Source organism: Pseudoliparis swirei, chromosome 12, assembly GCF_029220125.1.
Source record: "Pseudoliparis swirei isolate HS2019 ecotype Mariana Trench chromosome 12, NWPU_hadal_v1, whole genome shotgun sequence".
Classification (NCBI taxonomy): domain Eukaryota; kingdom Metazoa; phylum Chordata; class Actinopteri; order Perciformes; family Liparidae; genus Pseudoliparis; species Pseudoliparis swirei.
Genome location: NC_079399.1, coordinates 2882985 through 2910883, shown reverse-complemented (window position 1 = coordinate 2910883; position 27899 = coordinate 2882985). Strand labels below are relative to the sequence as shown.

General features: G+C 42.9%; 2 protein-coding genes across 8 annotated transcripts; one reads left to right on the top strand and one right to left on the bottom strand.

Moving 5' to 3' along the window:
* Nucleotides 1-987: 987 nt before the first annotated feature.
* On the bottom strand, nt 988-14177 carry si:ch211-243j20.2 (uridine-cytidine kinase-like 1). 7 transcript variants are annotated; one of them, XR_008833299.1, is made up of 17 exons: nt 13797-14177; nt 12154-12350; nt 11746-11811; nt 10628-10734; nt 9341-9511; nt 9011-9082; nt 8423-8612; nt 7625-7686; nt 6302-6318; nt 5405-5503; nt 5214-5307; nt 4946-5008; nt 4710-4832; nt 4408-4515; nt 4182-4338; nt 3732-3897; nt 988-2903 (listed from the first exon to the last, which is right to left on the bottom strand). XR_008833299.1 is itself a non-coding variant. In XM_056427512.1 (17 exons), exons 1-16 carry the CDS (start codon nt 13946-13948, stop codon nt 3979-3981), a joined length of 1752 nt encoding a protein of 583 aa, XP_056283487.1. In that variant the 5' UTR covers nt 13949-14177; the 3' UTR covers nt 3495-3897; nt 3967-3978. The 7 variants fall into 7 exon arrangements, 5 of the variants coding, with proteins under 5 accessions (XP_056283487.1, XP_056283486.1, XP_056283490.1 ...); XM_056427512.1 differs by lacking the exon at nt 988-2903 and adding an exon at nt 3967-4052 and having other exon boundaries at nt 3495-3897; XR_008833300.1 differs by lacking the exons at nt 988-2903; nt 6302-6318 and adding an exon at nt 3967-4052 and having other exon boundaries at nt 3495-3897.
* A 1190-nt stretch (nt 14178-15367) lies between these two features.
* Nucleotides 15368-25755, top strand: slc30a2 (solute carrier family 30 member 2). Its single transcript, XM_056427534.1, has 8 exons — nt 15368-15450; nt 19260-19477; nt 20597-20743; nt 20985-21138; nt 21961-22183; nt 23060-23165; nt 23249-23383; nt 25610-25755. The coding sequence occupies exons 1-8, from the start codon at nt 15368-15370 to the stop codon at nt 25753-25755; spliced, it is 1212 nt and encodes a 403-aa protein (XP_056283509.1).
* The last annotated feature ends 2144 nt before the right edge of the window (nt 25756-27899 follow it).

The window sequence follows — 27899 nt, the reverse complement described above, 5'->3', positions numbered from 1 at the left end:
ATTTGGTCGAGGATATAATTATAACGCCATTCTCAACGAACTTTAAGACCGACGCCGACGCTACAAAGCCCGTCACAGGCGGGACAGGGGTTCGTTCGCCACTTTCAAAGTTCCAACTACAAGCGCTACCAAAGGCTCAGGCTCCGAGAAGCTCTGCACACCGGACTGCTGGGGATGCCTGTTGCAAGTGATCGCTTGGTGTTTGGAGCCACACTGGCTTTGCAAACTTGAGTTGTCTAACCGAGGCAGCAACGAGACACCAGAGTACGACTCGGCACCTACAAGCATCGGTGCTTTGAAAACTTCTGGGGACACGGAGCGGATCTACAGATCAACGAACAAGCGCGCAGGGAAACCGATCTGCACAATGAAAAGGTGAAGAACAAGAGGGACATATTGAAAAGACTCATTAATTGTGTCATGTGTTTGGGTAAACAGGAACTTTCATCTTCATCATCACGGTGAAACTGCTCTGGGTGACAATGCGCTGTTTAGTGAACACACTGTAAAAAAAAGTTGGACTTAAAGCTCAAAGTTTGTGGACCAGAAATGGATAGAAGACGAATATTAATATAACTCTGTTGCACTCGACTATGTTCTTGCCTATTAGTTGAACTGGACTGTATTGTACTCTTCCCCTGCAATTCTCTGAAGAGAAATGTCAATTTCAAGGTGACGTAACGCCTGGTTCTCCTGCGTCTCTGTCTACCTGTATCGTGTCTAGAGCAGACATGGCGTCATAATGTCATGAGAGGTGGATTAATTCGGGTGGGACTGTGTAGGACCTCACTGAAGGCCCAGGCCCACGGCACGCCACTGTATTTAAGGCATATAGTATAAATTGTCAATTAATTCTGTTTTACACCTTTAGTCTTACTTCAGTCCAACCCATAATCACACATTTTTCTCTTTGTTTCGGGAATTTAGGGCCAAAATACCTTGTTTAAAAAAAGAGTATTCCGTTTTTGAACGGAAATGAAATGTAACAATTTTTTAAAAAACTTTATATTATTTTGACTGTGATTACAGAGCGGTACATGTCAACATTTAGTGAGGATGCTGTTTTTGAATCATTCACAGTTTTCTAATGGCAGCACATAATCACACCTGTTGTCCTCTGGGGTCAAAAATGACCCCGTCTGGTTTGACCGTTATTTAATGAATATAAAGTGGATACTTCCCCCAATTTTGTGTTACACCTTAATAATGGCTTCATTTGAACACAATCACTGCATTTCTTTATTCCATTTTAAATTTAAGGCCAATAATACCTCATTTACATAAACTTTTACTTCATTTTTTTGTGTAAAAATAAATAAAATGATTAATTATTCTGACTATAGTTAACGATCAGAGTCTACTGTGTTGATAGATCATCACAGACTGGTATATGTCAAAGTTTAGTGAGGATGCTGGTTTTAAACCACTTCAATTCTTTGAATGGCAGCACATGATCCCAACTGTTGTCCTCGGATCAAAATGACCCCGTCTTGTTTGACTATTTATAAAGCATAAGTTATAAATTATCACCCAACTCAGTTTCAATATCATATTTATATATTTCATATGAAGTGAAGAAGTTGTCGCAGGTGATGGTTTTCCCGTGGAGACCTTCTGTCATGTCAAGGACAACTCGCATGCCCTGATTTCTTTCTGACTGGCACCAGCAGTTTGCCGGTGTCTACATGTTCCATGCAGAGCGAGACCTGGCATCGCATGCTGCCCATATTTTTATTCCATATTTCCCCGGTTTACTCGGGATGTACTGTTTGAATGGACAGCGACCTCTGAAGGGGACCAGGTGCTCGTCCAGTCACATCAGAGCCCGGATCGGACATCAACGGCAGGAGAGACAGCCGCTCGACCCAAACGTCTCCAATGGGAGCGAGTTGTTGCACGACGATCTGCTCTGGTGTCTTTGTGTCAAATCACTCTTGAGATTTGATGGAACAGCTTGAGTGTCATGGCAGCACGGGAAACGGCCCTCCCAGACTCGGCATGCCATGAACTAGCTGGAGCTTCTTTACTGGATTGGTGCACGCCAGCGAGAATCAACAAACCCACGTCTGCCTGCAGATCCACTGGATCCATCTTCCTCCACTTGTCCCCCCTCCTTGTCGGTCATGTTCGGCCTCTTCGATAGACTTGGGCACCAACAGGTCAAAGGTGGACTTGATGTCATGGATACGAGACGTTGCGTATGCCGTGGTGGCTCGTCTCTCTCGGCTGTCAGCATGTGTCGTCACTGGGAGGGATGGAAGACCAGATCAATCGCTCATCCTTTGACTGGAAATATTCTTCTATTCCAGCTGGGTCCTCTTCCTCAGATTCTTCATCATCAGTTGATTCTTCTTCATAATTATTGTAGTCCTCCACTTCTGACACTTCTTCCATTTCAGATTCTTCCTCAGCAGTCATTTCTTCCTCTTCATCATAAGTGCATTCCTCCACTTCCATGTCAGCTTCAGATCCTACCTCTTCATGTTCCTTCACTTCAGACCCTTCTTCCATTTCTGCAGTGGCTTCTTCAGCGGAAGAAGGAGCATGTGGTCTGTATGTTGGATCCATCACCTCATCATTCATTTCCTTCTCTTCTGACCATGAATCTTCCTCATCCGTTGATTCTTCCTCCTCTTTATGTTCAGCATTGTCCTCCTGGTCATTATTTACCCCAGGATAATTCAAAATGAGCTCACAAGCCTCCTGTGCTTCTGCCCCCTCCTGGTGCTGCCTGTCTCTAGAAATGAAATGTGTGAAAAGGCATCTGCTGCCCAACACCTGTGAGAAAAGACCTCTTGTTGTTGTTGTCGTAACCATTGCTTGACCCCACGCATCAAACATCCAAGATCAAAGTTGTTTTGGAAGCCGTCTGGGGGACAAGTGGCCCATTGCTCCACTTTGTGCTGCCAGAGGACAACAGGCGCTATTAAATTCAATAAATCACCCATAATTCAATCAAATTACCTAAAATATGTCAATCACGAAGAGCAGAGTATCGAACAGCCCCCGTTATTTTCAGACCAATTGATGAATAAAAAACGTATTTTGATGGCAAAAAAGTTAACATTTTTAATTTTGAGTCATTCTGACCCCAGGACAACACGAGGGTTAAGTTACCGGCTAACGGTAACTAGTGGTGCGCTGTGTTGTGATTTTATATTAATATGAAGAAATCCAACCAGGCAAATAGTTTTTTGGTCTCTGTAAAATTCATTGTATTCTAAATAAGTGAAGTTGTTAAATATAATTTTGATTCTGTATTTTTTTCTTTCAGTAGATTTTAATTTCAACTTCAAGTCTTTTTAGGTTCAGTTATTTTTCCAGACTTTCTGGGTCTCTGGTTTGAGTGGCTGAGGACCTGCGTTGCCTTCAGGGAGCGTAGGCACCGCGAGAATTGACAATTAGCGGTCTGCACGTTAACAATACAAACGTTCCCAATTTAAATTAATTCCTAAAGACGTCTCAATTCTCTTCAGGTTGAAGCTCAAATCGTCAAATGTTAAAACTATTTATTTACAACAGGCAGAAAGACTTCGCTGTGCAAAACAATCCTGAAAATCAAAGACTTTAAGACTTCTTGTCGAAGCTGCAGTGACGTTAAACATTAAAAGACGATATTTACAACATTAATCGAGCTTCAGAAAACTCCTTTGCGATCGCTGCGTGAATAAATACAACGTGTCCCTGAAGGCCACGCGGACCGTTGAACTGTAAACTTGGGAGATCTCCACCTGTCCTCAATTGACCTGACGACGTTCTGCTCCTCCAGGAAGCCGTTGGGGGGGGAGGAGTCTTTGCTTCAGTAACTCCTCCCCCTCCTTCAGAAGTCCATCCCATCATCTCTTCCACACCTGTCTGACGGAGCGTCGGTGCCGAAGTAACGATCCCCAAAATTACCTTAAAGGAGAGAAAATAAAATGTGTTTTATCCCACAAGCGTGGACGAGAATGCAATCTGCATCCTCACCACTAGAGGGCGCTACGTCCTGCACTCTGGGCCTGTTTTCACTTGAACGTTTACATTAAACTTCCGCGGTTGATTCTGGCGCCCCCCTGTGGACTCGAGTGGTAGTGACTTCACTGCAGCAGGCTCTGGTTCTCCCCCCAGCTCAGAGTCTCAGGACCAGTTGAAGGTTCCTCAGTAACTCTAAATAAATACGTTGGTTCTAGAGGCGGCCTCACCGATGCCCGGGATGATGTGGAACTGGTCGTTGACCTCCTTGTCCACGGCCGTGGTGATGATGCGGACCTTGGGGAAGGCGTAGGCCACCGAGTGGACGCCCAGCTCCGCCATCAGCAGCGACGTCAGGAAGATCTTGTCCTCCGCCACGTCGTGGTCCTTCGGGAGGAGAGCGCGGCCATTAAAGAGAGAGAAGAAGAAGGCGTCGCCGTGGAGACGATGACTCACCAGCAGAACTCTGACGGCCATGAGAGCGGCGGCGCCGGTGGACACGGTGCTGTCCATCAGGACCACGAAGTCCTCGCTGATGTCTTTGGGCAGGCGGAGGTAGTGGAGCTGCAGGTCGGGTGTTAAATATTAAACAAGCCGTACTTTGAATAAGACGTTGGATTTGATGTGTGTTTATCTCGTGAAGCACAAAGAAGTTTAATTAAAACGAAGAGGCTTCACTGAACATCTGGAGTCTTCCAAAGACTTCAGGGTTTATATTATATATGTTTATACGCTGTGTGTGTGTGTGTGTGTGTGACCTCCGGCTCCCCGGTGTTGTGGTTGGTCTGGATCAGGATCTTTCCGAGGCGGATGTCTTTGCACACGGCCATCAGAGCCGGCTCCATCGTCTCTCCGGCCCTCAGGATGGACACGCCTGTGATCTACACACACAACACACACACAAGAACACACACACACGAGGCATTTCAGTGTGAAAACATCCCAATAATAATCTTTTAAGAGACGTTGGCGGACACCAGGGAGCTCGACGTACTCGTTTGCCGCTCAGCCTCCTGCCGTCGTAGACTCCGCCCTGAGGCGTCTCCACGGATACCGGCTGCACGAAGAGGAAAAGAAGAAGAGAATTAAACAACATCGCGAAATATATGTTATAAATCCATTAAAAGAGAGTTTAAACTGTTATAGAAACTAGACTGCCAGTGACTCGCATCCTTCATAAGAGATATTAATGTGGATGTGAAGTCTCTCCTGATGCAAGAACAGTCATAATGTAGCAGCAGGACGTAAGAGGTGGGACTGACGCTGAGCGGCAGGAAGGAGAGCGCGTGCTCGATGAGGAGGCGCATCAACCTCTTGGAGTAGAAGATGAACTCGTCTCTGTTCGTCTCTTTGTTCCTGAGGACAAAGACAAGAGATCGGTAAGAAAAGAGATCGGTAAGAGGACAACGACAACTCGATGGGCCGGTGTGTGTGTGTGTGTGTGTTCTCTGACCTGATGATGGTGTGCATGCCGCGCACCTGTGGGGTGCACTCCATCAGGCTGAGGGTTTTGGGTAACGGCTGACCCTGATGAGCTGAGGCCAGAGCCGATCTGTGGGAGCCAAACACAGGGTAGTTATTGAGATAAATATAAATATATAGACTTTAAAAAAATATATATATATAAATATTTAAAAAAGGTTTATATAGAATATATAAATAGTTAAATATATATAAACAAATTATATATATAAATATATTTTTAATATATATTTATATGAAAAGAACTTCAGATATATAAATATATTTATATCAATAAAGAAATTTTAAAAAAAAAATATATATATATATATATAAAGCAGCCGGTTTGTTAGTTTGCAACAAGAAGCTGGAGACGTGCGACACAAAGCAGATGTTTACATATAAATCTCATCATCATTTTGGACGACAAATAAAATAATCTGTCGTCCAACTTGATTCTCTGAAGAACAAAAAGATCAAACACACTTCAGCCAACGGAAGATGCAACAACAAGAAATGCAATTGGCCCAAAACACTCGAGACGACATGCACAACGTTAAAGAGGAAGAATCTGTTCTCAGTTCAGCTCAAAATGCAGAATCACTGTAAACCACCGGGACCCCACTGAGGATGCAGCGCGAGGAGAGCTCACACACCACAGGGGGCTTCCTCTGGAGACGGTGAGATAGAAACATACAAATAATATATATATACACATACAAGAAAAGACAAATACAAGAGGAGAAGAGTAGGAGGAGGAGGAGGAGCGTGAGAGCAGCAGCTCAAAGGGTTGAACGGGTTCATTTTAAACGGCTGAAAGAAGGAGAGAAAGAAGACGACGTAGTAGTAATAATAATAATAATAATAAAGAAGAAGAAGCGCGTCGTACCTCACGGTGATCTCACGCTGGAGACGTTCAGCATTCAGCCAGAGACGTAAACAAACATGAGAGAAACAACAACAACAACATGAGGTCACACAACCGTCAACAACAACAACCTCACAACACAAACACGTGTGTTCAAATGAATTAAGAACAACATTATGAATTAATAAAGGAATGAATACTGCAGCTCATAAAGCGGAGGACGAAAGAAGGAGGAAGGGTGGAGGAACGGTGGAGGAACGAAGGAGGAACGGTGGAGGAAAGAAGGAGGAACGGTGGAGGAAAGAAGGAGGAACGAGAAAGTGCTTTTACACATGTTATCATTACGCGTTCAACCGGTTTGAATGAGTCAGTGCGGTTACATGCAATCGAATTATTGTCTTAGTCGGACTGAAATCGAATTATCCGTTTCATGTAAACACCTTAGTCGGACTATGTGCGGTCCGACTTCGGTCCGATTAACACCCCTGGATAGCTCGGTCCGATCCAGTTGATAATTCGACTCTCGCGGCATGTAACTCTGAATTCGATTCGCAACTGGACTTTGCGTCTTTGCGCATGCTCCAGATCCCGCCGCCCTCCTCCCTCCCATGTCGTGACCCGGAAGTCGAAAGAGGCGATAAATTAAATTCTCCGTGTACCTTGACGGCGTCTTCTCTCCGTTATCAACTCAGCCAATAGCGCCATTTGCATTCGCTGTACCCTATTAACACCATGGAAGAATAGTAGAGGATGTAGCCGCCTTGCTCTCTGTTCGCCATCTTTCTCGAAATGTTGTTGTTGGTGGTGGTGAAGAGGTCAAGCGGAAATGGCTGTATCACCACGAGTTGTCATGAAAACAGCGCCACCTATCGTATCGGATATGACATGCTTTCGGCCAATGATTCGAATTACTCACTGCCATGTATATTGGGATAACAGCAGATCCCCCAAAAGATAGCATAGTCCGACTAAAGCAAGATTAGAATTATACCATCACGTAAACGCACTGAATGATACGTTGAACGTTCAGACCTACAGACAGGCCCTGAATGCAACACGGTCACACCTCCTCTGTTCTATAGGTGACAGCTGATGGAGCTTCAGTCTTTGTTCCTGTGTGTGTGTGTGTGTGTGTGTGTCTGTGTGTCTCTGTCTGTGTGTGTGTGTGTGTGTGTGTGTGTGTGTGTGTGTCTGTGTGTCTCTGTCTGTGTGTGTGTGTGTGTGTATGAGTGTCTGTGTGTGTGTGTGTGTGTGTGTGTGTATGAGTGTCTCTGTGTGTGTGTGTGTGTGTGTGTATGAGTGTCTCTGTGTGTGTGTGTGTGTGTGTGTGTGTGTGCGCCTCACCTTCTCCAGCTGGCTGTGGACGTGCTGCACGATCAGGTCCAGGGCCACAAAGTTCTCTCCACCTGTCAATCAACCAGGAAACAAAGGAAACGTTCAGGGACACTTTTAAATAAAGTTATTCACGGTATTAATGAGCGTTAACGAGGAGGCGGGGTCAAACGTCTCCCCGGTACACGGAGAGACGACTTCTACACCGGCTGTGACTGGATCAAATAATTATGGGATGGACGGTGAACATGTGCTTCAGTGGGCCTGGCTTTCTTTCTTTTAGTCTTTTTTTTTTTAACTACCTTTGTTTACATTTTTTTATATTTTTCTCTCATAATTTAGACTTTCCATTTCGTAATCAAGACTTAATATTTTATAAATTTGACTACGATTTATAATTATAACTTTTAATCTCGTAAGAGTTTTAATCTCATAATTATAACTTTTTGTATCGTAATTATGACTTTAACTCATAAATTTAATTAACTAGAGGGATATATTTTAATATCACAGCTAAAATGTCTTTTACTGGCAGATTTGGGCTGATATATATATATACATATATCTTTATATATATATATATGTTTTTATATATATATGTGTTTATATAAATGTTTATATATATATATGTTAAATATATATAAACATATATATATAAACACAAATATTTATAAACATTTATATAAACACAAATATATACAAACACATATATATATATAAATATATAAACATATATATATGTTTATATATATATATGTTTTTATATATATATATGTATATATGTACGCATAATAAGTAAAGCTCGCTGACCTCGGGGCACCACGATGTCGGCCGCCTGCACCGTGGGCTCGATGTACTGCTCGAACGCCGGCTTCACGAACTTGTTGTACTGCTTGATAATGCCGTCGATGTTCCGGCCGCGCTGTGAGATGTCCCTCCTGAGCCTCCGTACCAGGCGGATGTCCGAATCCGTGTCCACGAACACCTTCATGTCCAGCAGCTGGTGGCCAGGAGAGAATGCAGCGTTAACACACGAAGCATAGACTTCTATACAACCAGAGGAGTCGCCCCCTGGTGGTCAGGAGAGAGAATGCAGCGTTAACACATGAAGCGTATACTTCTATACAACCAGAGGAGGAGCCCCCTGGTGGTCAGGAGACAGAATGCAGCTTTAACACATGAAGCATAGACTTCTATACAACCAGAGGAGTCGCCCCCTGGTGGTCAGGAGAGAGAATGCAGCGTTAACACATGAAGCGTATACTTCTATACAACCAGAGGAGTCGCCCCCTGGTGGTCAGGAGAGAGAATGCAGCGTTAACACATGAAGCGTATGCTTCTATACAACCAGAGGAGGAGCCCCCTGGTGGTCAGGAGAGAGAATGACGGTTTTCTCACCTTCAGCAGCTCCTTGTTGGCAAAAGCCAGGATTCCCTCGAAGATGACGACGTTGGCTCCGTAAACTGTTTTCTTTCACGAGGGAACAAATAAAAAAAGAACATATTTACATTTATATGAATCTAAATCAATGGAGGTGAAGAAGTTGCTACCCATAACTCTAAAGTAGTAAAAGATGGAGGTCCACATATTCAGTCAAAGTTAAACCAAGTTTTAAATACAGTCTGATGTAAGATTGAATTCACCCTTCCTGATTGGCTAACGGCTCGATGGACTACCTCACATCATCCTTTGCCGACGCAACAGAACCGGCCCGAACTGGTTCCTCACCCATTCTTTGCGCCTGCAGTGGGACGTGAAGTCGTAAACTGGGACTTTGACGCTCTTCCCTTTCTTCAGCTTCCGCAGGACGGCGACCAGCAGCTCGAAGTCGAAGGCGTCCGGGTGGTCGAAGTTGTACTCGTTGTTGGCCGCGAGCTCCTCCTCCTCTTCGCTCAGCACCTGAGACGAAGCCGACGGGAAGGAAGGAAACGCTCAGCACCGAGTTCATCTTCTCCTTCAATGTATTCTCTTGGGGTAACCAAGATGGCGTCATTGTTTTGAAAGCTGATACTTGGATCCTGAAGTTCGGACGTGACCATAAGAAAACTCTGACATGCACATTTCTGACAACACTTTTTTCTTCTTTTTTTAAAGTGAAAAGTTAGTTGAAGTACACAGGAAGTCCAAGTCATGTTAGTAAATTGGGTGATTCAAACTGAGATAATTGCACTATTTTTCACTTCCAAGATCTTTTGACTCTTAATAATACTAGTATAATTAAAATAATACTAAATAGAATGTACATGGATCGTGTGTTAATGCACAAAAGACATGTTTGAGTTTTCTCTGCTTCTAGATGTGATGGTGCCGTTTCCTTCGATGAGCAATAGACTTTAATTATATGTATGTATGTATGTATGTATATATATACACACACACACATTAATTTAAATGTTATATATAATAAATATATATAATTAAATATATATATTAAATTCTCCATATATTCTCTATATTAAATTTTAAATGTATTAGTTATAAATATTAAATATGATATATAACTAATAGTTTTTTTTAAATAAATTAGTATTAATTAAAAAATAATTTAAAAAAATAATAATTAGCTATATATATATAATTATAAAAATATATAATTAATAATAATAATAAAAATATATATATTCTTTTTTAATTAATTAAAATACTTTACTGTGTATTTTTTAAACATATAGAACATCAGGAGTGGAGTTTCCCTTCGATAATGAACCCTTCGTCCTTATTTACTCACTAGTTAAATTGACATCGACTACGATGCAGAGACACGCCGACCTCCCGACCTCACAGAGTAAAGAGAACAATCGACCTCTGGTCTCAGAGGAGAGGCCGTATAATTAATATGAACTATTGTGTTTATGGGGCCGCCGCGTTACACTACAAAAGGAAGGAAAAGAGAAGCCGCTGGATTTTTACTTTAATATCGACTCTACGCGTCGTTTCTCACAATAAACGATAATTAATTATCGTTTAAACGCTGGGAATATAATGCGGATCGATCGCCGGCTTGAAGACTCTCACCTTGTAGAAGGAGTCCATGGAGAGAAGCACCACCCAGGGGACGTCCAGCGCTTCAATGATCTTATTGGCCACTGTGGTTTTACCACAAGCACTTCCTCCACACAGCCCTGTGGGGCGGAGAGAGAGAGCGCCAAAGGAAGATGGAGTGAGACGTGTTTAAAAATGACCTCAATTAACAATAATGAAAGGGCTGAAGGATTTCTCGTGGAGTGGAGAATTCCTCCCAAAAACATGCATGGAAGTCAGAGGCCCTCCGATGTTTACACAATGATATTTTTGATAATCGGTGTACGTGGGATTGTCGGTTTGTTGCTGTTTTTAGTCCAGGTGGACGTTCCTGACCAATTCAAGGTAAACTTCCTCCCGGCTTTCCCGAGATTGAACACAAAAAAACGGACGAACGACTCGGATCCCAAGCGTGAGAAATCAAAACAAATAAAAGCCTCAATCGAGCTCCTGAGCTACGGAGCACAACCGCCATCCTTCAGGACAACGATCCTGGGAACTGGGCCAAGTCGGGGTGTGTGTGTGTGTGTGTGTGTGTGTGTGTGTGTGTGCGCGTGTATAAAATAGCCTAGAGCTACTTCCATGGCATAAACAACAGTGAGCGTTGGAGCCGGGTCAGACCCCATCCAGGTCTAAACTGCTGACTCGGACACTTGAGGACAAATCGCTGCAGACGTCCCTCCTCCATGCGTCCGATGCGGCTTCAGAGAGAACCGTAGAAATACTGGTTCTGACTTGCAAAATAACAATAAAAAAATAAAAGCCCCTATTTGCCGTGTCCGTCGAGATAAGAGTAAATAAAACGGTCTTTTCTATTTGCAATAAAACAGATATGAGGCGATAGATACTGGTATCGATGAGCTTCAGGCTGGATTTGAGTCTCTTTGTGTATATTGTGTGCGTGTTATCGTCATGTCTCAGAAGTTCCTGCGGTTGCTCGGTCGGAAACTTTTTATCGACTCCGGTACGGCGGAGTGTGAAATTGCGTCCGGCCTCCGCGGCACATTCACAACCACATGCCGACCTGATGCGTTTAGCCACGGACCATCAGCTCTGTGAATGTCACACAAACACACATGCAGATGTGTACACACACACACACACACACACACTTAATTTTACTGCTGCTGGGACTGAGGCCAATATTTTACCCTGCTGATCAGCAAAATGGGGGCCTGCTGTAAAAGAAATAAAAGAAACGCCCAAAATAAAGACATCATACATTCATAGATATATATATGAGAATATGTGTATATGTAGATATATATATATATATGAGAGTATATTTACATATGAGAATATATATACACATATATATATGAGAATATATATATCTAGAGATATATATATATATGCAGATATACACATATATATACACATATATATATATACAGATATATACATACATATCTGTATATACATATATATATATACACACACATCTTTATATATATATGAGAATATATATATATATATACAGATATATATATCAATAATATGTATTTATACTCGAGGCTCACCGATAACGAAGGCCTCTTTGAAGGTGGTCCCGGTGACGTTGTACCAGGGCGGCCGGCCGGCGGTGTAGATGGTCCGTTTGTTGGTCCTCAGCAGCGGCGGCTCGGTCTTGGAGCGGCTCGCGGTTCGTTGCCTTGGCGATAAAGACGGGGTCAAAGGGCAGCGGGGGACGCCATCCAGGGAATCGTCTCCACTCCAGCTGGAGGAAAAGACGGGACGGGAGGGGAGAGGGGGGCAGATGAGACGAGAGCAGACGGCAGCACATGCCCCTTGTGGAAATACACGGTTATGAAATTATATAAATACTAAGTTTTTACGCCATCAGAAATGCCGCTCAGCTCATAGTTGGCCCTCTTGCTGCCGCGCTCCATCTGAAGGCAGTTAAGTTGTTGTGTGGCACCTGCAGGCTCCACAAAGATAATTATAAGACAGGTCTTATAAATCAAAAGCAGAGTTTGTTTCTGGACCATGTGACGCCTTTATTATATTTGTGGCGCTGCAGATGCTCCACTGTCCTGCAGAGAGGCGAGAGGGAGACGATGGACTCTGGCGTCCCCCTCCGAGCCCTCGTCTCCCCACAGGTCTCTCATGCTGTCGGTGCGCTTGAGGGGGAGGACGGGGGAGCTCTCCACCCTCCCCAGGAAATCACACCGCTGCCCTGGACGCCAGCGAGGCTCAAGGTGAGAGGCCACCGATCACATGAGTAAGGCTGTCATCACCTGGCGGGGGATATCGCACCGACGGCCTCCTTCAAAATCTTTGTCGTCTTGCTTACCGATAAAAAAAAAGGTCTGCAGGCCGAAGACGTGGATTAAAAACAGTTAAAGATACTTCCTGTGTGTAAATGTGAGTCACACAGTGTCTGTAAAAAATATTAAAATACAAGATTGTCTCCAACTTATTTAGTGTAGCTTCTTGAAGTAATAAAGATCAAGATTTATGCTATCAGGTTTTTTTAACAATATCAGTGATATCTCTGATGATCCATGCAATAACAAAAGACGCTTAATGTAAATAAACCACGTATGAGTGTTTTAAATATTAAACATCCATGTATTCATGTAGCAGACGTAAAAACACGTCAAATATATTGGGGAATTCCTTTCAGAAAACCTGCACATATGGCAGTTATTGTGTTCACGTTGCATTAGTCAAGCTAATCACGAACTTGACCTATATATTGTTGTTAACGGTCTTGCGCATGCGCGTGAGAAAATGACACACATCATAGCTCCTCCCACTCTAAAGGCATCTGGGTTCACCTCAGTTCATCATACCTGATAGAACACGTGACCCGGTACTGACCCGAGCTAAAAGGCTGAATGGGCAGATGTTAGCACGCTTTCATTCACCCAGGTCAGGTGAGCATCCCGGACCCCACCTGACCCCCTCGTGCCACGTGTCGCGCATCACGGTTGCTCGGAGCAACCTCTCCTCATTTAGCTAGATTCAGGAACACGAAGCACAGCGTCGGTTGTTCGTGGAGTCGGTTATGTAACCGTTACACGTGAACGCGGCGTAGCTTTTGTTCACCGCGGCCACGCGCACACACAGCGAGTCAAGCTAGCTCCCGTGAGCTAACGTCAGTCTAGTTCTGACTGTGAGCCCGCGGCCGTTTAAAGTTTATTTTATTTATAATTATCACCTGTCGGACCGCGACACGGACCTGTCCGCTTCCGCCCCTTCGCCGTCCGCGGGCTGTCCGGCCGCTTTAACGGCACCGGAGCCGCTCGCTGGTTCCATGTCGGGCTCCGTTTGGTCTGCGCGGCGCGGAAAACCAAACACGGAGAGCGTCATGACGTCACGGAAGCGTAAACCGATGTTGCGTTTATGGTAATCGAAAAAAAGGCCACTCCCTTTTAAAAAACATTTTTAGTTAATTCAAATATTGTTTTTATTTGTTTTTAAGTGTGGAATATGTATAATGTGTTGTGTTTGATAAAATACAAATATATACGATTTCTGTTATAACATATGCAACACTTTATGGCAGTGACAGATTGAAATGTACGTTTGTCCCACCAGACTATGAACGCACCAGGCTGTCACAAAGAATGATGACGCCCAAAAACCCAACTACTATATTATTCCTACATATTGTACTGCATTTTATATCGTGAAAAATTCATCGTGTAATAAATGCAGTCAACAACCAAATGTGGACTAGTTTACTTCTTTATCTTCGGCCACTTTAAAGTAGCTGAGACTTTATATTGAAGACGTGAGAGGTTTTAAATGTTATTATATAGACAGCCACGTGTGTCTGTGACAATACATTATATATATGTGCAGTATCTTTGTAGTTATCATGGGCTTATGTCATATTAAATATGGATCTATTTTTCGTCTTGCTTTATACTTGTTTTACAGCTGCATACATGATTATTATGTCATCTATATATTTTAATTCAACACATACGCACACAAATAATATTACCGAAATGACCCCTAGTTTAGTTCATGTTATTATTTTGAGGATTATTGTTTTTTATACTGGCATAGATCGAAGAAAAACAAAGTTTTAAAAGTTTTCAGATGTTTAACTTTATTTAATATTACATTAGTATTGGCATTTTGCTCAGATATTGCCTGTATCATATATTTACAGCATAGAATAACACCATATATCCTTCTGAATTTATATTAAATGAATGCAGCGCGGTGTGAGAAACAAAAGGTTTAATATTCACGGATTTATCTGCAAAAGCCAAGGACAAAAAAAGTGTTTAATTTTGACACATTCTTTAAATTAATAACATTCACGTGCAGCGATTTCTCTGTGTTTCTGGGAATGAATTGATTTCCTCGCGTCGCCGCTCGTCTCATTATGGGATGCACCAACCGGAGGTCCTGCCTGCTGCTCAGTCAGGCTTGACGGTGTCGGTCCCGCGCACTAGAACCGAGCAGCAGCCTTATTGTCATCATCACCGCCGCCGCTGCTGCTGCTCGTGTCGAGGCTCTACAACTCCAATATATTAATCATAATAATCATAATAATAAAAACCTCCCTCATAACCTCATGGTTTCCTTCCTCTCCACGACCGCAATGAAGGAATGCTTCCGCTGCTTCTGAAGTCTCGGTGCTCGAGTGAAGGAAGACCCGGGACCCGGAGCCGGACGCTCCTGCAGCATCCTCTTATACATTTTTTTCCTTCTTCTTTAAAATCAATATTTATTCATTTATTTGAGTCTCAGACGGGACACCGGGCAGATTAAATGGATCATAACGCTGCAAATTCGGAGAAATCTCAACTGATGCACGAGAAGAATGCAAAAATGTATTCTCTCAAACTACAAAGGTTGGTTTTTATACAATATTATGAGTTATTTATGTTTGCAGCATGCATGGAGAATAATGCTGCAATAAATTACGTGTATATGTGGCATTAAATGTCAAAAATAACACTATTTATGAATGTCACATATCGAACAGGTGCGTTTCTCTGCATGGAATGAAAAGTGAATATGTGTCTATGTGTTGTAAACGGTGTCACGCGCGTGGTCGCCGTGGTGCGCGTGGAGCTGTTTTTTTTTAAATGTGAATGAACAAATTCATTTCCATGCTCGGCTTGTTTCTGGACAGCCTGCGCGTGACAAATGGCCCCGCGGCCCGTTCACCGAGCAACGCGGAAGACTCATCGTGTCATTAAGGGGAGAGGCGAGGGGCTGCACGCGCACCGCACGCGCACCGCACTGCACGCGCAGTCTGCGTGGACACGCGGAACAGTGGAATATGTGTGTTTATGCACCACGCACGCGCAAATATTACACACCTGAGCGGTTTATCGTCCGGGAGAGAACGTATTCACACAGAAATTGATCTTTAAAAAAAATATATATATTTATATATATAACATATAATGCCATCAAATAAGATGTTCATCAATATAAATGATGCCATATAATGCCATCAAATAAGATGTTCATCAATATAAATGATTAAAACGGAAAAAAGAGTGTGAGAAAAAACATGTTCCTTGTAAGAAAAGAAAAAAATAGAATCAGCTTATAGACGTCAGATATACATCTTAAAGGTTTTTAGTAATACACATGAAATTATAAGTTTGCATTGAGAAGCTACATCATTAAAAAAACGAATAATTCATTTTTGGTTGTAGGTTTTTACTCATATATCGCAATATGACATATTTGTTTGTTCAGAAACACACCTGCGTGTTTTTTTATGATAATATTGGAAATATATGAATATATTTATATGAATATATTTATCAGTCTTATTACATATTTAGGTTCTCCCATCCTCCACAGAGTCAAACACGGACTGTGAATAAACCCTTTTAGCTGTTTCTCACTTTACAGACCGATCAGCTCGTCATGTGACCTGCACGCGCAGCAGAAATCATCGCGTTAGGCTCTTGGATATGTTTAAACCTCTTAATCTTAAAATCTTAATAGGACAAGAAAAAAAATAGTTTCTATCATGTTTTTATTAGTGTTCGGAAAGAGGCGAGTGAGGTAGAGAGAGAGAGAGAGAGAGAAGCGCATATGTCATCACATTTGGGATTTCATGCACCATTTGCACCGTGTTGGATGTGTGTGTACGTGTGTATATGTGTGTGTATGTGTGTATATGTGTGTGTCATCTCCAGCGTTTCTTCCATTTGTTTATTCAAACTGGTTTTAAGGAAGTGACATCACTCCTTGTTTACATTTAAGCCCAAAATATTTACAAGAGATGATAGTTTTTTTAAATTATCTTAATAATCTGACGAGGCCTTTATTTATAAAGGGTTAACAACCCGTATCTGATGGGTTTATTATGGGTTTAATTATTGATCATTAACGCTTCATCGGTCCGTATAATAAGCCAATAAGAGAAATAAATCATGTTGTGCAAAGTCCATTGTTGTCGAGTCGAATATGAAGCTTAAATCGAGTCGGTTTCTCAAATTAATCAACAGAGTTTATTGGAAACTATTTTTGATAAATTGTTAATTATTAAACAGGTGACTTGGATTTGTTGCTCTGGTAAACTTTATTTATACATTTAACACGTGAGTCATATAGATAACCTTTAAAGACCAACATTATAATTTTAGTAGTTTTTTTACAACAGGGCTAAAATACATCACAATAAGATTATTATTAATTATTATTATAATGTCTGCGTGAAGCGTTGCAGTAGCTCTGATCCTGCAGCTGCGACATGTCCGGTGGTTCTGGACTGAATATTCATCACCTGAAGGGTCATTGACCAATAGAGGAACTCTATGTTGGGGCAGCCAGTGTGTGTGTGTGTGTGTGTGTGTGTGTGTGTGTGTGTGTGTGTGTGCACGGTGTTGACCAACAACTTGAGGCCATCTGGATTGAACCGGGTGCAGAAAATCTATGTTCAGATATTTTAGATTAAATATGCGTCGTGAGGCAATAACAATAACCATAAAAAAGCTCTTTATTACATTTGCGTTGCTCATCGAGATTTATTTTCATTCAGCTGGCGTGTTGAATAAGATGTACCGCAGGTGAAGTGCACAAAGGAGCAGGTTTTAGACTCATAATTAATTGATTAATTAATTAATTAATTATACAAATCTTTCAAAGACTCGATTTAGTCTCAGATTTTTTTTATCTGCATAATAATATCCTGCTCACATCTGAACATCACGTTGCTTTATGGCTTTAGAGCACTATGTGTGAATGTGTGTGTGTGCATGTGTGTGTGTGTGTGTGTGTGTGTGTGTGTGTGTGTGCTCGCTCTCATGTCTCAGTGGTAATTGAACAGAATCAGTCTTCCACTTGGCTGATTCCTTTCAGTGTGTGTGTGTGTGTGTGTGTGATAAAGGCTAATCATGAAACACTGGCAATCTCCCACGTGAAGTGAGTGACACAAAGTGTGTGTCTGTTCGGTTATCTCAAGTGAGCCTAGATTAGTTTTTTTCCACCTCATTTAGCCACATCATCGCAGCTCTAGGCGAGAGCATCAATCTGGACGTGTGTGTGTGTGTCTGAGTGTGTGTCTGTGTGTGTGTGCGTGTGTGTGAGTGTGTGTGAAGTAAATGGAGAAGTCAGTGTTTTGCTGCCACGATTAAAATCCAGTTTGAACACAATCACTGTGACCAGAAAGTGAGATAAAACATTCCTCAATGACGCCGTTTGATTGAGAATAATCAATAAGTAGTAACAGTCGGTTTAGAAAAGATTGTGAAATACTAATTTAGGTTTAAAAAAGATCGTAAAATACTAGTTAGGTTTAGAAAAGATTGTGAAATACTTGTTAGGTTTAGAAAAGATCGTGAAATACTAGTTTAGGTTTAAAAAAGATCGTAAAATACTAGTTAGGTTTAGAAAAGATCGTGAAATATTAATTTAGGTTTAAAAAAGATCGTAAAATACTAGTTAGGTTTAGAAAAGATTGTGAAATACTTGTTAGGTTTAGAAAAGATCGTGAAATACTAGTTTAGGTTTAGAAAAAATCGTGAAATACTAGTTAGGTTTAGAAAAGATTGTGAAATACTAGTTAGGTTTAGAAAGATCGTGAAATACTAGTTTAGGCTTAGAAAAGATCGTGAAATACTAGTTAGGTTTAGAAAGATCGTGAAATACTAGTTTAGGTTTAGAAGAGATCGTGAAACACTAGTTTAGGTTTAGAAAAGATCGTGAATTACTAGTCAGGTAGAGAAAAGACCGTGAAATATTAGTTAGGTTTAGAAAAGATTGTAAAATACTAGTTAGGTTTAGAAAGATCGTGAAATACTAGTTTAGGTTTAGAAAAGACAGTGAAACACTAGTTTAGGTTTAGAAAAGATTGTGAAATACTAGTCAGGTTTAGAAAAGATCGTGAAATACTAGTTTAGGTTTAGTAAAGATTGTGAAATACTAGTTAGGTTTAGAAAAGATCATGAAATACTAGTTTAGGTTTAGAAAAGATCGTGAAATACCAGTTTAGTTTCAGAAAAGATCGTGAAATACTAATTAGGTTTAGAAAAGATCATGAAATAGTTAGATTTAGAAAAGATCGTGAAATACTACCTTAAGCAACCACCTTAAGTCACACTTCCATTAGGAACGCTTTCTGTGGTCTTTGTGCTTTTATTTTGTTAAAGTGCCACGAGGACCCTAAACACAGACCTTCCCTTCGTCCCTGCAGCTCCTTCCCAGAGACCAAAGAGCAAGACCCCGACTTCCCCTCGAAGAACGGCGGCGTGGCCGGCGGCGCCATCGAGCTGAAGCGGCCCGCCGGTGCCCACTGCCACGGCGCCAAAGCCGCGGGGCGCGAGGATGGCGGCGCCGCCCGGCTGCTGGCCAGGAAGAAGCTCTACATCGCGTCGGCCGTCTGCCTCGTCTTCATGATTGGAGAGGTCATAGGTACGAAGATCAAAGCTCAGAGCCTCCTGGGGGGAAAGACAGCGGCTCAGGACGGAAGATGTATAAACTATAAGAAACTATAATAATGATCTCAGTTATCTTTAACAAAAGAACGATTATATCCACCGCAACGCTGCGGAAGTCTCAAAGAAATAAAACGTATTCATTGCTCAGATTATAGGCGATAAAATGCTGCCTCACGCCCTTTGGTTGGTTGCCCAGATGTTTATGAGGATATAAAATATCAAATCTTCTTTTTAATACCTGAGGCATCAAAGAGGATCTTAGCGCATCACACGGTTAGCCGCCGCTTTAAGTTACACGTTTTATAAACTTTAAATGTCTCGAATAGACAAGAAGAAGGTTTAACGGTTAGTAAAACACTCCAGATCAGAAGGTCGTTATGTTGAATGTGTCCAGAGGAGTCGCCCCCTGGTGGCCAGGAGAGAATGCAGCTTTAACACATGAAGCATAGACTTCTATACAACCAGAGGAGTCGCCCCCTGGTGGCCAGGAGAGAATGCAGCTTTAACACATGAAGCATAGACTTCTATACAACCAGAGGAGTCGCCCCCTGGTGGCCAGGAGAGAATGCAGCTTTAACACATGAAGCATAGACTTCTATACAACCAGAGGAGTCGCCCCCTGGTGGTCAGGAGAGAGAATGCAGCTTTAACACATGAAGCATAGACTTCTATACAACCAGACAAGTCGCCTCCTGGTGGTCAGGAGAGAGAATGCAGCTTTAACACATGAAGCATAGACTTCTATACAACCAGACAAGTCGCCTCCTGGTGGTCAGGAGAGAGAATGCAGCTTTAACACATGAAGCATAGACTTCTATACAACCAGACAAGTCGCCTCCTGGTGGTCAGGAGAGAGAATGCAGCTTTAACACATGAAGCATAGACTTCTATACAACCAGAGGAGTCGCCCCCTGGTGGTCAGGAGAGAGAATGCAGCTTTAACACATGAAGCATATACTTCTATACAACCAGACGAGTCGCCCCCTGGTGGTCAGGAGAGAGAAGGTTCAGGAGCGTCTGCACTCTTCAGACCCTGGAGGTCGCCGCCTGTTTTGAAAGCTGATGGTAACTGTTTTTTCCTGGTTCCCTGAAGGGGGCTACCTGGCCCACAGCCTGGCCATCATGACCGATGCGGCCCACCTCCTGACGGACTTTGCCAGCATGATGGTGAGCCTGTTCTCCCTGTGGATCTCCTCCAGACCGCCCACCAAAACCATGAACTTCGGTTGGCACCGATCAGGTCAGAACCAGAGATCGGACGCCAGTGTTTGGATGGATGCATGGAGGGAAGATCAAAGGGAAGAGGAACAGATGTCTTGTGTGTCTGCCAAGAGTCATTTAGTTGAAGCTCCGCCTCTGAGGGATGTCGTCTTTATCATTTAACTTCATGTCCTCCCCGCGGACATGAAGCATCCCCAGATAGAGCCGTTTGGCGATATAAAAGTAATTAAGATGGCTGCCATCTCCTCTCTCCTCTCCAGAGATCCTCGGGGCCTTCATCTCCGTCATCTCCATCTGGATCGTTACGGGCGCTCTGGTCTATTTGGCCATCGACAGGATCGTACGCGACGACTACGAGATCAACGGCCACGTCATGTTGATCACCTCCGGCTGCGCCGTCATCGTCAACATAGTGTGAGCGTAATGTGTTCTCAGCGTGACGGCCGTCGCCCTCGCGTCGCTGGAGTGAAGTGGAGATTAATAAATGATGCTTTTTGGACTTTCTTGAAGCTTTTAATTTAAATAAATGGCACTAAGTTTCGACGAACGTCGTCACACGATGGTGATTAACCGACGGATGAAAGTATTACTTTTGCTGTCTGATTGAACCTGTCATTACAGCATTGCACCACATGGGGCGACTCCTCTGGTTGTATAGAAGTGTATGCTTCATGTGTTAAAGCTGCATTCTCTCTACTGACCACCAGGGGGCGACTCCTCTGGTTGTATAGAAGTCTATGCTTCATGTGTTAAAGCTGCATTCTCTCTCCTGACCACCAGGGGGCGACTCCTCTGGTTGTATAGAAGTCTATGCTTCATGTGTTAAAGCTTTATTCTCTCTACTGACCACCAGGAGGCGACTCCTCTGGTTGTATAGAAGTCTATGCTTCATGTGTTAAAGCTTTATTCTCTCTACTGACCACCAGGGGGCGACTCCTCTGGTTGTATAGAAGTCTATGCTGCATGTGTTAAAGCTTTATTCTCTCTACTGACCACCAGGGGGCTCCTCTGGTTGTATAGAAGTCTATGCTTCATGTGTTAAAGTTGCATTCTCTCTCCTGACCACCAGGGGGCGACTCCTCTGGTTGTATTGAAGTCTATGCTTCATGTGTTAAAGTTGCATTCTCTCTCCTGACCACCAGGGGGCGACTCCTCTGGTTGTATAGAAGTCTATATAAAATGATATTAATCTTTCTAAACAAAAGCGATAATCGCAGTCCCTCCTTCTTTGCGCAGCATGGCCTACATCCTCCATCACTCCACCACCTTCCACGCCCACGGCGGCGGCTACCACCAGATCGACGAGGGCGGCCACAGCCCCGCCGCCGCCCACGGCCACTCCCACGCGCTCCTCGGCGGCCACGGCAACACCAGCGTCCGCGCCGCCTTCATCCACGTGGTCGGAGACCTGCTGCAGAGCGTCGGCGTCATGGTGGCGGCCATCATCATCTTCTTTCGGGTCAGATAGAGATCCTTCAGGAACAAACCTGGTTGTGACCGAATATTGACGAGTTTGTTACGTGTTGTCGGAGCTTTCCTGTTAAATTAACGGGAATTATTGTGTATTTCATCTGAATATTCGCTGTAAAATACACGTTCTTTACCATAAATACAGGCACTACAATGAACAGGGGTCAAACACATGCTGACCAATGGACTTCCAGGACTTAAATTTTGTTTAAATCTCTGTGTAAACATAATAAAGTGAAAAAATGTCGTTTTTAAACTAACAAAGAGAATTCCAAAGCATACAATAAATAACATTAAATGACTCAAATTAATGAGACAATAGTTTAGATTTAAAGAATAAACATTTATATAATATTTTCAGTTAAGGTGCGTTCACTTGCAGCGTGGAAAATGGGCGAGTATGAAAGAGCGTATGTATGTCGACTTATATTTTGAGCGTCTTTCTTTTAAAAAGCATATTAATTATTTAAAACTCACCGTAAATGAACATATGAATATAACAAAGTTCAATAACTTCAATACATTTTTTAAAGGATTTTTCCAGGCCGAGAAATAACTATTTACATATTCCATGACTTTTCCAGGTTTTCCCTGACCGTATGAAACCCTAGAAATATTGTTGCAGGAGCTTTTCTGTTAAATTAATGTTAAAAAAAAGTAACTTAGTGTATTTTACCTGAATATTCTCTGTAAAATACACATTCTTGACCAAAAAAACAGGCATTAATTTAAAAAGCATCGCGGTCATCCCAAGTATTTACTGTGAAAGGCGTAACACGATGTTCCCTCTCTTTGCGCGCTGGCCCTTTAATGGCCGCTGACGGGAGGAAACGCCTCAGCTCTTTGAAACCTCTTTCTCCCTCAGCCCGAGTACAAAGTGGCGGACCCCATCTGCACCTTCCTGTTCTCCGTCTTCGTCCTCTGCACCACCGTCACCATCCTCAGCGACGTCTTCAGGATCCTCATGGAGGGTGCATGTATTTATATACACAAGCTGCTCACCTGGAGCGCGGTGTGAGGAGGTCTCTGGTGTTTGATGTGCGTTGTCTTCCAGGCGCTCCTAAAGGAGTCGACTTCAACTCCGTGAAGGAGGTGCTGCTCTCGGTGAAGGCCGTGAAGTCGATGCACGCGCTGCACCTCTGGGCTCTGACCCTGGGCCAGGTGCTGGTGTCCGTCCACGTTGCCATAGGTAACGGAACATGGCCACGCCTCCTCCCCACTTAGTGGCGACGCCTCTTCCAGTAGCTGCTTTGTGTCTCATAGTTGTCTCTTTGTGGTTGTTTTGAGTCTCTTTGTGGTTGTTTTGTGTCTCTTTGTGGTTGTTTTGAGTCTCTTTGTGGTTGTTTTGTGTCTCTTTGTGGTTGTTTTGTGTCTCTTTGTGGTTGTTTTGAGTCTCTTTGTGGTTGTTTTGTGTCTCTTTAGTCAAAGTTTGGTCATTATTTGTCTCATAGTTGTCTCTTTGTGGTTGTTTTGAGTCTCTTTGTGGTTGTTTTGTGTCTCTTTGTGGTTGTTTTGAGTCTCTTTGTGGTTGTTTTGTGTCTCTTTGTGGTTGTTGTGTGTCTCTTTGTGGTTGTTTTGTGTCTCTTTGTGGTTGTTTTGTGTCTCTTTAGTCAACGTTAGGTCATTATTTGTCTCATAGTTGTCTCTTTGTGGTTGTTTTGTGTCTCTTTGTGGTTGTTTTGTGTCTCTTTGTGGTTGTTGTGTGTCTCTTTGTGGTTGTTTTGTGTCTCTTTGTGGTTGTTTTGTGTCTCTTTGTGGTCATTGTGTGTCTCCTTGTAGTCATTGTGTGTCTCTTTGTAGTCATTGTGTGTCTCTTTGTAGTCATTGTGTGTCTCTTTGTAGTTGATTTGTCTCTTTGTAGTCATTGTGTGTCTCTTTGTAGTCATTGTGTGTCTCTTTGTAGTCATTGTGTGTCTCTTTGTAGTTGATTTGTCTCTTTGTAGTCATTGTGTGTCTCTTTGTAGTTGATTTGTCTCTTGTAGTCATTGTGTCTCTTTGTAGTCATTGTGTGTCTCTTTGTAGTTGATTTGTCTCTTTGTAGTCATTGTGTGTCTCTTTGTAGTTGATTTGTCTCTTTGTAGTCATTGTGTGTCTCTTTGTAGTCATTGTGTGTCTCTTTGTAGTTGATTTGTCTCTTTGTAGTCATTGTGTGTCTCCTTGTAGTCATTGTGTGTCTCTTTGTAGTTGATTTGTCTCTTTGTAGTCATTGTGTGTCTCTTTGTAGTCATTGTGTGTCTCTTTGTAGTTGATTTGTCTCTTTGTAGTCATTGTGTGTCTCCTTGTAGTCATTGTGTGTCTCTTTGTAGTTGATTTGTCTCTTTGTAGTCATTGTGTGTCTCTTTGTAGTCATTGTGTGTCTCTTTGTAGTTGATTTGTCTCTTTGTAGTCATTGTGTGTCTCTTTGTAGTTGATTTGTCTCTTTGTAGTCATTGTGTGTCTCTTTGTAGTCATTGTGTGTCTCCTTGTAGTCTTTGTGTGTCTCTTTGTAGTCATTGTGTGTCTCTTTGTGGTCATTGTGTGTCTCTTTGTAGTCATTGTGTGTCTCTTTGTAGTTGATTTGTCTCTTTGTAGTCATTGTGTGTCTCCTTGTAGTCATTGTGTGTCTCCTTGTAGTCTTTGTGTGTCTCTTTGTAGTCATTGTGTGTCTCCTTGTAGTCATTGTGTGTCTCCTTGTAGTCTTTGTGTGTCTCTTTGTAGTCTTTGTGTGTCTCTTTGTGGTCATTGTGTGTCTCTTTGTAGTCATTGTGTGTCTCTTTGTAGTCATTGTGTGTCTCTTTGTGGTCATTGTGTGTCTCTTTGTCGTTGATTTGTGTCTCTTTGTAGAAACTAGGATGTAGCAGAGGAGAGTAGGTGATGTAACTTGTGCAGTCGAGGGTCTAAAGATGGAGGAAGTTGTGAAAGAAGCCGTTGTGTTGTAACGTGAATGTAACTCTACTCTAATTAGAAGCTGAACATCGTTTTCACCTCAGAGTTTAAACTTCTATCTTCTCCCAGAGCGACGTTAGCAGAGAAGAGACGAGCGATAGAACAAACACGAGTAAACAAACACTTCCTTGAATGCCAGATCGATTCTCTCCGACTGTGTAACGACTGCCGGTCCTGCTGTGCTCGGCCACAAGGAGGCGCTGCAGCAGCACGGACCATTGGAGCAGAACCAGGCTCCATTCACAGATAACAGGACTGCATTCTTCAGGCATCTGAGTATCATGGCTCAATGAGCTGTCGTTGGTAACTTGGTCACAATGCAACCCTAAAGAGAAAAGTTCAGGGTGAAACTATTCAAAATAGAGATTTCAAGTCACTAAAAGGTGACACTTGCTAAAAGAGGAAAATAAAGAAAGGTCGTAGCGCGACCATATCTCGTAAAGAAAGCGACTCACGCTGTGTCTCTTTCTGCTCCCTCACTTCCCGCCAGAGGAGGGCGCCGACGCTCAGCTGGTGCTGCGGGACGCCACCGACCTGCTGCACGCCAAGTTCGGCTTCCACAGCATCACCATCCAGGTGGAGCTGCACTCTGAAGACATGAGCCACTGCTCCCAGTGCCAGGACCCCAGTGACTGACCCCCGGCGTGATGGTTCCACAACGCAGCTTCCTGTGACTCCCAGAAACTTTTTCTTTGTGTTTGCCTTTAAGTCCCGGGACGGTGAACTCCTCCACGTGTCGGTAGTCTGGAGCTCCACGCCGTCCTCCGTCCTCCATTGAAGCCCCTCCTCTTCAAAAAGAGGAACACAGGCTGCACACGCTCATCTTCATGTTTACAGGAGTTAAAATAAGTTACAGACCTTTTTAAGAAACTTGAGTTTTACTCGCACTCCGGCGTTTTTTCTCCACGACGCCATAAAGTTTGCGTTAATACGAGCGCGACAGATCGGAGCAGCAGGGGGCACCCTTTCAAAATAAAACTCAAAATAGGAGAAACGTTTGACATCTGGCTCGGTGTTTCTCAACTTTTTCTATCATTGAGTCGACTGAAGAGCCCCGACTACGTGATATTTTAAGGATATTTCATAATATATTTATTAACAATAACAAATGAACACAACAGGAAGTTTGTATAAAACTTGAGAAAATTGCATAATTGTTGACATTATTCTATTAGCTCTTTGGTTGTTTTAACTGCGTAAAAAATAAATAATAATATCTTAAATAATAATGAGCCTAAAAAAAATAAAAATGTACGAGTAGTTTTCTTCACAGAAATGAATAAAATGCATGCATACATTTTGACAAATTAAAAACATACAATATATTGAAAAAAACGGCTTTATTATATTTTATTTCATCAAATTAAATGGAAACTGCCAGATGTCGGACCACACAAGTACTTTAAAGATTAGATGATGCTACTCATCCTCTACAATAATACTTTTTCACGACAGTAACGTAAAGTAATAAAATATTAGCACGAGCTAACCTGTTAGCGTGGAGCTAACGGGGACACGTGGGCGACTCTTCATTCTTAGCTTTCCCAAAAGGCTCGTAGACACGGACTCTACGGCTCACCGCCATCTTTGTTCCACTACAGGTCGGACATGGATCTGCAGCGAGTCGTGAAATAACGTTATTTTATTATTTTATGTTATCACATTGACTCTTTGACAAGGAGAACAAGTGAGATGCTAAAAACCCGTCATCATGAAAAATGACCTTAATCTAAGGAACTGGCTTTGATGTTTCTTAAGATTACAACAACAGCCGTTTAGGGAGATTTAGGTGGTTCCTTTTGGGGGTTTGTTCTGTTCTGTGGTAAGAGGGCCCGGTGAGGAGGTTCTGCCCGGTGGTGGTTCTGTATCGATGAGTGTCGGACTCGTCCACTCCGACAGGTCTGAGGGAGGAAGTGATTTAGGTCCTCCAGTCGGACCATTAGCTTCAGCTCCAAGCCGTCATCCATCTCATCCCTTTCTCATCCCTGTTTTAGTGTTACCCATCGATACATCCATCCATCCATCCGTCCATCAGTCCATCAGTCTATCCATCCATCCATCCGTCCATCAGTCTATCAGTTTATCCAATTATCCATCAATCCATGTTTTGCCAGTCTAGGGGCCTTTGAGGCTGGATTTTCAAAATAAAATCCTCCCCTAAAAAGGGTAACCTAAAACCAGGAAACGAGTGGGCATGTTTTGCACGTCCGGTTCTGAGTCGAGAGTTTTTTTGATAAGACGCCCAAAAACAAAACGTCTGTTCAACACGAGCCGAACAGATTCAGACAAAATGTCTAAATGACGTCATCACTGCTTCAGATTCCTTTTGCAATCATCAGTTGTAGTTGTTTTAGTCAAGGGGACTCCGCGGGGCCGAAGGGTTTCCACGGTAACCAAGACACTTGAATGCCACCGTGACTCCTCTACCGCTCCCTCGACTCCTTCGTCCTTCCCTCGACTTCTTTGCCTTCTCCGTTCCCTCGCCTCCTTCGCTTTTCCATCGACTCCTTTGCCGTTCCCTCGACTCCTTCACTGCTCCCTCGCCTCCTTCACCTTTCCAACTCCTTCTCTGTTCCCTCGACTCCTTCAACCGGCTCCTTCACTGCTCCCTCGACTCCTTCACCTTTCCAACTCCTTCTCTGTTCCCTCGACTCCTTCAACCGCCTCCTTCACCTTTCCAACTCCTCTGTTCCCTCGACTCCTTCAACCGGCTCCTTCACTGCTCCCTCGACTCCTTCACCTTTCCAACTCCTTCTCTGTTCCCTCGACTCCTTCACTGC